Source organism: Mobula birostris, chromosome 5 (assembly GCF_030028105.1).
Source record: "Mobula birostris isolate sMobBir1 chromosome 5, sMobBir1.hap1, whole genome shotgun sequence".
NCBI lineage: Eukaryota > Metazoa > Chordata > Chondrichthyes > Myliobatiformes > Myliobatidae > Mobula > Mobula birostris.
Window position 1 is genome coordinate 195,332,884 of NC_092374.1, and position 13,278 is coordinate 195,346,161.

The window sequence follows — 13,278 nt, forward strand, 5'->3', positions numbered from 1 at the left end:
GGAGACAGGCTGGGAAGATCTCAGTCGACAGTTTGGCTGCAGAAATGGAGACAGATAGATGAAGAAAAAGGGGAGGGAGGTGTCAGAGATGGACCAAGTGGATTTAAGGGCAGGGTAGAAGTTGGAGGCAAAGTTGATTAAATTGATGAGCTCAGTATGGGTGCAAGAAGCAGCACCAATGCAGTCTTCAATGTAGCAGAGGAAGAGTTGGGTAGCATTACCAGGGAAGTCTTGGAAGACATCTATATCAACTCTGAGGTAATGTTCATTCTAGTTCTGTTTACAAGCACTTAGTCTTTAGCCCATTGTGCTGAAGCGATTCAAGTGCATGTCAAAGTGCTTCTTAAATGTTAGCAAAGACTCTGCCTCCACCAACTTCACAATAGCATATCCAGATTCCATCTCTGACCAGGGAAAAATAAACTTCCTCAGATGCCCTACGCTCTGGTTGTGGACAAAGCTGCCACGGGGGTATGTCTTATGTTGCCTGTCCCATTAGTGCCACTCAATCTTGTGCACCTCTATCAGGAAAGACCACCTTCCTCCCCCACCCCCCAGAGCCCCCACTCATCAACACATATGCCACCTACAAGCAAATTAAACAGATTTTTCTGTCACTCCACATTAAGTGCAGCAGTCTACCCCATCTGGGTGAATCTCCTCTGCACTCTCAGGTGCAATCGCACCCCTAGTGGGGACCAGAATGGCATCGTGTTCCACCTTCAGTTTACCCGATGTTTTATAAACTTGTCCCAACATTTCCTTACTCTTACATTCTGTACCCCACAAATACAGGAAATATCCTGCCTGTCTTCCCACTAGGCATTACTGGAATACAGTGGATAGCAATAGTCTCCAGCCCCACACCTTCACCAACCCCTCTCCCCCTACCCCCCCCAATAGGCAAATCCAAAACTAGGGGGCATAGGCATAAAGCAATAGGAACCTAAGGGGCAACTTTTTTCATGCAGAGGCTGGCAAGTGGAAATGGTTGATGCAGGTACAATCATATCATTTAAGAAGCTCTTGAACACGGAGGAGATGATATGGACCAAATAGAAGAAATCGAGACTGGCTAGGAGGGCTCCGTGGACTGGTGGGTGGGAGGGGGTGAAGAGTATCTGTGGTTGTTTTACTGAGATAGGCTCTACAGTGACGTGTACAATTGACAAGTCTCTAGTCAGAATATTTAGACAAGAATAACTATACACTTGTATTCAAAACAAAGGCAAAAGACAGTAATATTCTGCATTTTTCATTTTTAATTGCTTACAAAAAGGGTGAGGAGGAATCAATACAAAAAAGTGGTCAAAGCACCGTGTGACTGGCTCTTCCCCAATGTGCTCCCACAGAACGGAGGTGTGACATGATACATTTTAGGATGATCGGGCTGCAGCGACGACAGGAATATCCCGTGTTTCAGACATACAAGCCAGCTTTGGCGAAAGATCAGTCCAGTACTGGGAGAGCACTCAGAGCTTATATCTAGTCTCACAGCTCGAATGCGAGGCCATTTCAGCTTCACTTAGTGATCCTGGGTTTGGATAATAAAGAACGACCCACACACAAGCTGGAGATATTTTTAGTTCATCAAGCAACGTTATAAGAAAGAATATTCTTCTTCTAACGTTCGGTTAATACTCGCTGGCACAGGGGTCACGAATAAGGCCACAGAAAAATCAAGCGCCCGACCAACATATAGCACATGTTATCCCTTTTCGGAATAAAGTTGCTCGCCTTCTGCTCGTTAAACCAAATATCTACTTGAACGCATTACAAGAACAAACAGCCACGCTCAATTATGCCGTACTGTTAGTACAAGTTTAGGATCACTGAGTTAATGTTAAAAGCATAGGTGGTTCTGGACTTCTGTAGACCCAACTTCCAACTCCAGAGGACGCTGTTGCATCTACAACGAAGCGGGACGCGGCGACTGCGGGAACCAGCGGCGCCTGCTGGCAACGCGCGGAACAGCAGGCAGCTGCCCCCTCTCTCCAATACCAGTTGCTACAAATGTCAGTGAGGAGTTGGGGCCAGGGTGATCAGAGGGAATTGCGTTACCGGCATCTGAGCAGGGCTTGAAGGGGTCAAAAATACAAGTCTTAGTATATTTGCATCAAGCTGTGTAGAATGGTTGACCCTCCTCACCCAGACAGCCTCTCAGCAGAGGAGGTAAGGAGGATGCCGTCTCCCTGCGGTGTTAGATGCAAAAGCAGCTTAAAATATATCTTCCTTCAAAACAGAAAGACGAAGATTTTCCTGATATCAATAGACATCGCCTTCTGGAAATAACTGAAGGGGAAGATTGGAAAGCCTTCGTGGAGGAAATGCCGTCAACAGCTAAAAAAATCGCAAAGGGACGTATTCCGCTCTTTTCATTCAATTATTTAACCCCAAAATATGAAATACAGCAATGTGAACATTTTAAAAAGATGAACGTTGTGTTTCAATAGTATTAACATTTTTGTCCCATTGTACAAGGAACAGGGTTATGGCGAGGTTCCAGGAATATCATTGATTCTTGACTCCCTACATTCCACAATATGCTCAAACGAGCCACAAACTAGGATCAAACACTAGAATTCCCAGTACTCCCCTCCAGATGGCCAGAATTTGTGGTAGGAAACGAGAAAACCCATAGCTATTGTCAAGCACTTCGGTATTTAAAAAAAATATTAAATAGAAAAGTTAACAAGTTCCTGAAAGCCACCAGGATCCACATTTCCTGACGAAGGGACAATGATCATCCATATCCCGAATAATTCCCAGAGCAAAAGCTGCAATAATGCAGGGAAACACTAGATGTCACTGCACTGCCCTCTCCAGACTTTCCCCACGCAATACAGCTTTTCTCAGTTGCTTGTGGGCTGGGGCCCGATCTCTCTCACTCACTCACAAACAAACACACACACACACACACCTTACAGACAAGGATTTGAGGGGGAGGAGCAACAGATTCCTGATGCAAGCATTCCAGTGCATCCAATCATTCAGAGCCAATTCTATTCTATTCCACAGTTGAGCCAAGGCTGAGGGGCCTTAATTGGGTCCCTGTTCTTAATACTTCTTATTGATTAGAATGCAGCAAAAACTGAGGGCAGCTCCGAGTTTTGCTACCTCTGTACAGGAGGCTGGTATTAGCGTGTAGTCTGGCAGCTTCTGGAAAACCTAAAGAACAAATAAAAACAGTATGAAAAGATGGCAGCTAATAATCATTTGAAATAGAATTGGCAGCAGCAGCCCTCAATTAAAACACCTTGCTCTGGCTTATAAATTACAAAAAGTGAGGATCTTCAGTCTTATTCCCCCTCATAAGCAATTCTCACCCATACCCATCAACTATGCCGCACCCCATACTCCCACCATCCATCTACAAGGGGTGGATTACATCAGTCATTGACCTACCAACCCAAGTTGAGATGTGGGAGTAAACTAGAGCACTCACATTCAGAGAACATGCAAACTCCACTCAGCCAACACTGTAGGTTGGGATTGGACTGGATCACTGGTGTTGCAAGCTGGTGACTGCACCAGCTACCAGCAATGCTTGCATTAATTCGTCCTTGGGGAGGCAACCAACGATATTTAATTTGAGCCCCCCCCCCTACTCAAGGAGACGTTGATGTAGCACCATCCATGGCAGCAAGGAAAGACCCCTGACTCAATGATCTGCAGTCAAACCAATACAAAAGGTGGTGGGGGCACCCAAAGGCAGGAACAATCCCAAGATTAGACAGGAAGAGCAGAGGTAGTAGTCACCTATTGCATTGGTATCTGACTGTACATTATTGTTGTGGCTCTTTCCCCACAGATGGTGCCAAGTCAACATCATTGTAACAAAGAGGCTCAAATGAAATAGTAATGTTAGTTGCCTCCCCAAGGACAAACTAATCTATGAGTTGCACACATTAAATGCTGGAAGAGCTCAGTTCAGGAAACATCTACAAAGGGGTTTCATCAGAACTGGAAAGTGGGGGGGTGGGGGTGGAGGGTGAAGCCAAAATAAGGCGAGAGGAAGGTCAGTACAAGCTAGATGGTGATCAGTGAAGCCATGTGTGGGGGGGGGGGGAGGTATAAGGGTGAGGGGAGGAGGAGTGATGAAGTGAGAAGCTGGGAGGTGATATGCAAGAGTTGTTGGCAGCAGTGTTAACTGATTGCTTTGCAAGTGACCCCGGTTAAGTCCTGACCTGCAGTGCCTTCTGAGTGGAGTTTGCATGTTCGCTCTGTGAACGGGCGCGCTTCAGTTTTTTCCCCCACAGCTCAGCTTGGGTCGGTAGGTCAACTGGCTGCTGCAATCACCCATATAGATGGTGGGACCATTGCGATTTGACACTTCGCACAGCAGAACCCTGTGTGCAACATGCACTGGAATCAAAAGCCTTGGCTGTGAAGTGCTTGTGACTCCAGTGCCCAACAGCAAGTTCAAGAGAGTCCCATCACAGAAGAATAGCAGTTGAAGCCAACACATGTCAATCTGACTTCACATCCCGCTGCCTGAGGTTATGCCTGTCCATCAGAGCAGAAACTCGGGTCAGGCAGCACTGTGTCAGGGCAGGAGTAATATACATGCCAAGTCAAATGGTCAAGAACAAAATTCTAAATTCAAGATTGTTTCATGTCATTCCCAGTACTCAAGTGTAAAGGAGAACAAAATAATTGTTGCTCCAGATCTGATACAGCACAAAAAAAATTGTAAAGAACACAATCTTAAAAAAGTGTAAATATATAAGACAGCAGATATACATTAATTGTATGTCCATAATGTGAGACTAAGCTTACATGATGTGATTGACAGGAAATAATTAAGCGGTGGTGAAGCTAGTTGAACACCCTTCTCTAGATATTGAACTGGGAAGCAGGCCACAAATAAGTTTTTCAAAAAATCAGTCTGCAAGTTTTTGTTATAAGTCGGATTCCACCACCCTCTCTAGGTAGTGGATTCCAGATGTTAGCTTTGCTTAAAATATTTCCCGTTTCCTTTCTCGATTTTATGCCAAACTCTAGCCTGCCTGGAGTTAACTCCAGACGGGCCAGGCTTGCTCTCCTCCCCCACCTCCAACTTGCTTGCACTTTTAAAGTCCCTCAGGTCTCCCCTTTAGCCTTCAAACTATTTTCCCTTCAGCTCCAAGAAAGTTTGAAGTTATGACAGAGTATTGGGATTTTACTGTCATGCAGGCAACTATCCAGGAAAAACAGTTGGAACAGATTACAAAGTATTACTGCTTCAGAATACATCAAGCAGTCCAACAGCAGGACCAAACAATTTTTACATACAACTAAAGCAAAACAAAAATTTTAAAAAAATTTAAAGCCCCACTGGCTGAAAACTATTAAAAGTTTGTTAATCGATCTTCTACATTTCTAAAAAGAATGTGTCACTGGTGCAAGTTTGGGGCTCATCTCCTCAGCAACAGGGTAGTGGGCCTGGAATTCTGGGATAGGGATGCTGAACACATTGGGTACAGGATGCCTTGCACTCCAGGAGTACTTCTTTGCCTGCAGAGCTTGCCGACAATTTGATGCACAATAAGAGGCAGTGAACGTGCCTCTGTTGGCAAGCAAAGGATGGAAGAGGAGCTGGCTCAGGGGCAGCCAAGGTTGAACGGATTTTGAAAGGTGCACAGTGTTTAAGGGAGAAAAATGCATATTTTCATAGCGAGAGAACTACAGAACTGAAACGGTCTGGCATGGAGTAGATGAGCAGAAGGGCCTATTATCCTTCCCAGTCCCACCAATCCACACATTAACATAGCCCTCCATACCCCTCTCATCCCTGTACTTGCCCAGGCTTCTGAATTGTTGAAATTGAACCTGCATCCTCCACTTCCACTGACAGTACCTGGAGTGAAGTACCCCCTCGGGTTCCCTTAAATATTTCACCTATCGGCCTTACCCCACCACCTTTCATGGGTTCTGGTTTAGTGCTTCTCTGCATTAAGACTTCACACACTTGGTTGCCTTAAGCCACATGGAGGGCCCCTCCGCCCCCCACAGCCTGTACACCTTTTTTTGCACTTCCTCTCTCGTAACTGAATGCTGTTGAAGCCATGTACATAGATGTTGTTTTCCAAGCCAGGCAAGCCCCTCTGGAAACAAACTTGACTTGCAGTTGTAAAATGGCTTCAGAGAACTGCATCATTTGCATTTACGACAAAGATTTTCTTTTTGGCAGAAACAATAAACCCATGCAACCCCCCCCCCCCAAATCCTCATCCAGTAAGGGTAGTTTGTATTTCCTTTAGTCATTTACTCCACTGAGTCTATACCAGTAATGATACTCATTTCCCCTGTAACCCACTCTCTCCCATTAACAACCACAGTTCTCCTGCAGCTCACTTACACAAGAAGCAGATTTGTGATCAATTCGCAAGTCTGCATGTCATTGAGATGTAGGGGAAAACCAAAGCTCCTGGGGGGCCCTGAAGTTCGCATACATTTAACACCGTGGTTCACATTTTCACTGCTATGCAGTCTGTTCTGCTTTCAGCCCCTTGAAGATAAGGGATGCTGAGGAATGCATGTGTCATCCAATTAGGAGGTTGTCTTGGGTTTTCTTTTGTTCAGTGGGAGATGAAGATAGAAGATGCTGAGGAGAACCAGTCGTAGGATTTGACCCGGTGGGTGACCATCATTCGATGGAGCCAGACACTGAGATTGGCTGAGGATCAGTGAGTATGAATTTTGGGAAGAGCTGAGCTCCAACTTGTGCACATTTGACTGCTTAATTATAATGGGCCCTTTTTGTTTTGTTTTCCCTTTACTAACCCTTTAGTTAAGTTAAAATTCATTAAAAAATAATTCATTTAATCGTATGCAGTGGGCTGCCTGTTATTTCTTGGCACTGAGTTGTAACAGGGTAGCAAATTACACAGCATCCGCGCAAACCGGGGTTTGGGGTGGGAGAGCACCTCAATCTCATGGGTTTGGCGGGACTGGTGAGTGTATTCCCTCGACATTCGCAACCAAGGAGACTCAGTGAGGCTTCACACAGAACATGCAAACTCCACAGACACAGCACCAGAGAACATAGATCAGTACAGCAGAGTCTCTGTACCAACCTCTTAAAGACCTACTTCACAATCTAACCCTTCCCTCCCACACATGTAGCTCCACTTTTCTCTTATCCAGCTGCCCAAGAGGCTATTAAAAGCCCATAATGTACCTGCCTCCACCACCACCACCACTAGCAGGGAGTTCCCTGCACCTTCCTGCATAAGCAGCCTACCTCTGACATCCCCCACTACTCTTTAATCTTAAAATTAATGCCCTCTTGTATGAGCCATTGCTGCCTGGAAAAAGGGTGCCAGCTGTCCCCAATCTTTGCCTTATACACTTCTTAAAGTTACTTCCCATCCTTCTGGGGATTGGAAATGGATTTTTCACCTCACCCCATTGCTTTGGCCTTGCACATACAGAGAACACCAAAAGCTCATTGACATAGAACTGAGACCATGCCCAAAATTTCTTATCCCACTCCCAAATGACCAATGCTGTGGCTTCCCAGTTCTAGACAGCAGCTCAACAAAACAACCTCGGTCTCAACCCCATCCACCCCCACCTGGTTACTGGAGGGATCACCTTTACTTCCATGGAGTTTAGAATACAGAACTCTGCATCTACACTCCATGGCCACTTAAATATGTACCATACACCTGTTCATTAATGCAAATATCCAATCAGCCAATTACATGACAGTAACTCGATGCATAGAAGCATGCAGAAATGCATGAAGAGCTTCAGTTGTTCAGACCAAACATCAGAATGGGAAGAAATGTGATCTGAGTGAGTTTGACCGTGGAGTGTTTGCTGGTGCCAGACGAGACAGTTTGAGTATCTCAGAAACTGTTGATCTCCTGGGATTTTCATGCAGTCTCTAGAGTTTACTGAGAATGATGTGGAAAAACTAAAAACGTTCAGTGAGCAGCATTTCTGTGGGCGAAAATGCCTTATTAATGAGAGGTCAGAGGAGAATGGCCAGACTGGCTCAAGCTGGCCAGAAGGTGACAGCAACAGTGATATGCAGGAGAGCATATCTGAACGCACAGCACATCGAACCTTGACGTGGATGGGCTACAGCAGAAGACCAGTAACATACATCGTGGCCACTTTATTGGATACAGAAGGTGGCCACTGAGCATCTATCCACACAATTACTTATCCTCAATTCAATTCACACTCAAGTGATTTGGTAAGTGCATTTTAGGGCATGTTTGTCAATATTCCATGCTGTTCACACCCCATATTGTCATCTGCAAGCTTTCGGGAGCACTCATGTACAGTCAGTATGTTGCTGCATAGTTTAAACATTTGTGAAGAATTAGCCCCAGCACACACATATTACAATATGGTGCTGAGCCAACACTGTCTGGGTCACAGATGGCTGTTAATTTGTGCTGAAAATATTCAGCTTAGACCCCCACTTCCAACAAGCTAATGCTTGGCTTTGACATCAGAAATAAGTCAGGTGATTAAAGTGTGCAGACTTGGGAAATGGAAGTTTCCTTTCAAACAGAGGGCTCATGTTTCCCTGTATGGCACAGTAGTGTAGCCGCTAGCATAAAGCTTTAGATACTAGCAATCAGGGTTCAATCTCTACAACTGTCTATCAGGAGTTTTTCCACATTCTCCCCATGACCTTGTAGATTTCCCGGCGTTATGATCTCCTCCCACATTCTAAAGGCGCATGGGTTAGGGTCAGTGAGTTGTGGGCACGATATGTTGGCACCAGAAGCATGGTGAAACTTGCAGGCTGCCCCGAACAAATCCCTCCACCGTTGATCATTGACACATTTCACTGTGCTTCAACGTACGTGGGACAAATAAAGCTAATCTTTATCATTAAAGCAGTTCTGCCACATTCCTAACTAATGCCAATGTTGCACCGAGGGTAGTAGGGAAACAGCTCGGCAAACCAGGGTGATTGCTCATTGCTATAGTCGTATCAGGGAAGGGCATTCACAGTGAACGGTAGGACCCTGGGGAGTGCTGTAGAACAAAGGCAGGAAACAAAAGTACAAAGGATCCCAGGAGCCATTTTATTTGCCATGTGCATTTACATGCGTTCGTAATTTGCTCTGGTGTTGGTGTGATATGCAACAAAAACATTCAATAAGAATAAAGAAAATATAATGATAAAGTTAGAAATTAAAGTACAGATATGGAATAAAATGTGCATAACCAGCATGTAAACAGCATTACAGAGAGCGCAGCTTAGGATGATGGTGCCTAGAGGCACCTCCTTTGTTTGCATCTTCTAAAACAGCTCCTTTTCCATCTTTAATCTTTCTTTAATGCACTTTTTCCTTTGTGTTCTTTTGAAGACCCTGACCTGGAGTTACACTCTGACTTCGGTTCTTTGTGGGCATGGGACCTGCTCTCAGGGCCTCATGACCGGCCGTTTATCGATATGCCAAGGAAGCAGTCCGGAAGACCACTGCGCCTTCAGGACACCGGATTTTTGTGGCTCTGGAGGCGGGTGGATTCGAGGTCGGTGCCGCCGCAGAAAACTGGTGTGGCGTGGGAGTACACAGAAGATTGAAAGCAGCAAGCTGGCTTCTGGCTGTGTGCCCAGAGACCCAAGATCTTTGGGCACAGAGCTCAGAAAAAGCGACGCAACAGACTTTTAACACCATGGATCGGCTAGTTGTTTTGTTACATCTCTTCCCCCCCCCCCCCCCGCTGTGAAATGGGGACACCTTTTTCCCCTTATGAGGAAGAGAGGAAGCCTGTTGTATGTCAAATTACTGGGTGAATGAGCAGTCTTTGGGGTACTGCAAGTCTGTCTTTATTGATACTTTGTTGCAAACTTGAGTGCTTGGTGGAAGGTGCTGATGATTTTTTTGCTGGTGGAGGGGCGGTTTCATTGCTTTGCTGCTGTTTATACGTGGGGGGGAAGCTCTGGGGTTCTAACATTTAACTGCCATTTATTCTTTGGGGCACTCGTCTGTTTTTGTGGATGTTTGCAAAGATAGAGAATTCAGGATGTATATTGTATATATTTCTGATTTTAAATTTAACCTATTAGAAAGTAGTTTTAGATGTTTACAGCATAGTGACTGAAGTAATAAGTTAAGATAAAACTTTATTTATCCCGAAGGAAATTATTGTTGCAAGGTTGCTCAGTCAGAGGGTAGATGGCTAACTAAAATGGTTCATCAGGTTAACTGACCGAGGGAAAGCAACCCTTGAGATGGCTCCCAAAAGTGACATCACTTGTAGACAGGGTAGCAAAGGCAGCATCTGGCACACTGGCCTTCAGTCAAGGCATTGAGTATAGGAATTGGGGCATCATGTTGCAGTTGTCCACAATGCTGGTGAGGCCACACGGAGTATTTTGTACAGTTTTAGATTGCCTGTTATAGGAAAGATGCCAGCAAGCTGGAGAGGTGAGAGTGTTGCCAGGCAGCCAAGTTACAGAGGGAAGCTAGGCATGCTGGGAATTCATACCTTGGAAGTTATGCGGTGACTTAAAAGGTGTACGAAATCGTGACTGGAAAAGACAGGGTGAATGCACTACAATTTAATCCACTAATGAAAGAACCACTAATAATCAAGGATGCTCATTAAGCCAGAATTTCAGCTGTGGAAACCAGCTGTAAAAACACAATCAGGCATGCAGAATGCAGCCAGTGGTGGCAAATTACTGATCAGCAAGTACCAGGACAATGGGAAAGAATGGGGCCTGGGCACCCAATTCAGACAGATTGAAAAGATCCGTTTTCCTCCACAGGTCCTAGCTGACCTGCTATGCATTTTCATTTGTTTCTGACTGGCAGCATCTGCAACGTTATTGATAGTCAGTAACTGAAGTGTCAGGAATGGCAAATTCATAAGCTCCTAAAATCATCATAGCAAGGATGCAAACTGTCCAGCTCACTCAGATGCATGGACCTAACAGTACAAATAACAGAACAGTACAACATAGTTAGGCACTCAATTAGTTTGGCAAAAGACTGTGGACCAAAGCCCATTCCTATTCCCTTCTACCTCTACAATATACTCATCCCTCCATTCTCTGCACATTCATGAGCCTATTTAAGAAACTCTTAACTTCCTCCAATCCTGTCCCTGGTGGTGCAGTCCGGACAGGCACTCACACATCTGCTTTGAATCTGTGCCTTCTTAAATGGATGCCCTCTAGAATGAGACATTACAATCCTGGAGGAAAGACGCTGCTGTCTTCTCCATATACACCTCAAGCTTATAAACCTGTCAAGTCTCTCTTCAGCCTCTGCCAATCTGGAGAAAGAACATCCCAAGTTTCTCCAACTTCTCCTTACAGCACAAGTGAATTCTGATGGCATCTGCTAAACATCTTCTGCATCCCCTCCAAAGCTTCCACACTCTTGCTATAATGGGGTGATCAGCATTGAATGCAGTATTCCAGATGTAGCCCAGAGTTTGCAAAACTAGTTTTATAAATCTGCAGAATAACTTAGACTCTTGAACCCAGTGCCTCAACTAAAGGAAAGCATTCCATTTGCCTTCTACACAACAGGCTGGCTTGACAACAGAAGTCAAGGTGATTGGACACTTCTGCTCACCCACAGCTCAGTAACAGAGGTGTTTGATACACCCTCCATTATCACCTCCACCCACCCAGCCCCAGACAGTGGATCGTGGAATGATCACAGAGGGGGTCACATAAATACACCCACTTACTGCAGAGCTTTCTGGAAATTCCTCAGCCGACCGATGCACCAGCGTATTAAACTTGTTAGCGACCCGCACGTAGATGCAGTTGGCTGCAGCATCATCTGGCACAGTCAGTTTTTCGTAGGTGAAGTCTGTCAGTTGCTCCATTGCCTGCCAGAAAGAACACAGCAGGGATTCTTTCCTCTCCTGGGCCAGGGACAACATGGTATTAGGCACAGTAAACCATCCTGCCAAATATCCAGGGCATGCTCCAAGTTTCCTATATATTCCCCTTAAAATATTCATTTTGGGCTCCCATCAGCATTTATTGCTCATCCCCTAAATGAGCTCGAGAAGGCATGAACTGAAACCAATTGTGCTGAACCAATTAAATGCTCAACTAAACTAATCCCTTCTGCCTTTGAACCTGTTCCCTTTCACCTCAATGCATGCCTTCTAGTATTAGATATTTCACCCATGGAGGGGCGACGGTGAAGATATCTGTCTACTCTATGCGTCACAGTCTTGCAAGCCCCAAGGTGAAGGTTCCTGGGCCTATCGGGAAGAGAGTTCCAAGGTTTAGACCCAGCGATGATATACACCTCAATGCAAATATCTAATCAGCCAATCCTGTGGCAGCAACTCAATGCATAAAAGCATTCACTCATGAAGGGCTGCAGTTGTTCAGACCATACATCAGAATGGGTTGGGATGTGATAAGTGACTTTGACAGTGGAGTGAACTTTGGTGCCAGATGGGATGATTCGACTATCTCAGAAATCGCTGATCTCCAAGGATTTTCCACAAGGTCTCTAGAGGTAATGGTGTGCAAAACAAAAACCATCCCATGAGTGGCAGTTCTGGGGGCAAAAACAGTTTGTTAGTGAGAGACTGGAGGAGAATGGCCAGACTGATTCAAGCTGACAGTAACTCAAATATCCACGTGTTACAACAGTGGTGTGCAGAAGAGCATCCCTGAACGCACAACATGAACCTTAAACTGAATGGGCTACAGTAGAAGACCACACTGCTGTACCGAATGACATGGCCACCGACTGTATTCCAAGTCGTATTGATGTAAAACTTGGAGAATCTGTAGACAGTGGCACCCCATTGTCTATTACCCTCATTCTGCTTGAGAGGTTTTGAGAGGCGAAGTTAGTCATACTGAGACATACTGTTTCTCTGAGTCCTCCAGCATGGGAACAGGACTCTTTGGCCCATCAAGTCTGACTAACAATCAAAATCCATTGACACAAACCTCATTTGATTCTCCTCACATTCCCCTCCTGTCCCCTGTTGCAGTACATTTTAATGGGCAACACACATTCCATGGGAGCACCAGAGGGGGCAAATGGTTAGGATGGTCAATGGGTCACTGAGCACAGGAGGATTCTTATTTCTGTACCCCTCACTAAAAGGGGGAGTACAGAAGCCAGCTTGCAGCAACAGTCTCACTTACAAACATCTGATGCTTCCTAATTGGAAGCCAGACATGCAAGCATCCAGGAAAAGGGACAACCAGAAATGAAACTCACACCGCAACGAACTACAATGCCAACTGCATCAAGGTGTGACGTGGGTGAGCAGGGAGAGAGGGGTGGCATGGCACTGTAGCGAATTGCACAATTGGTTTACAGCATC

At 45.3% G+C, this 13,278-nt stretch overlaps 1 protein-coding gene across 3 annotated transcripts in view; it reads right to left on the minus strand.

Annotated features, from left to right (window-relative positions):
• Window positions 1-1,242: 1,242 nt before the first annotated feature.
• Window positions 1,243-13,278, minus strand: part of ddah2 (DDAH family member 2, ADMA-independent) — a 71,372-nt gene continuing 59,336 nt past the window's right edge. For all 3 annotated transcript variants that reach the window (XM_072259233.1, XM_072259234.1, XM_072259232.1), the window contains 2 exons: window positions 11,662-11,805; window positions 1,243-3,168 (listed from right to left, as the gene is read on the minus strand). In XM_072259233.1, the coding sequence (XP_072115334.1) occupies window positions 3,058-3,168; window positions 11,662-11,805 (255 nt within the window). In that variant the 3' untranslated portion in view covers window positions 1,243-3,057. The remainder of the gene's footprint in view (window positions 3,169-11,661; window positions 11,806-13,278) is intronic.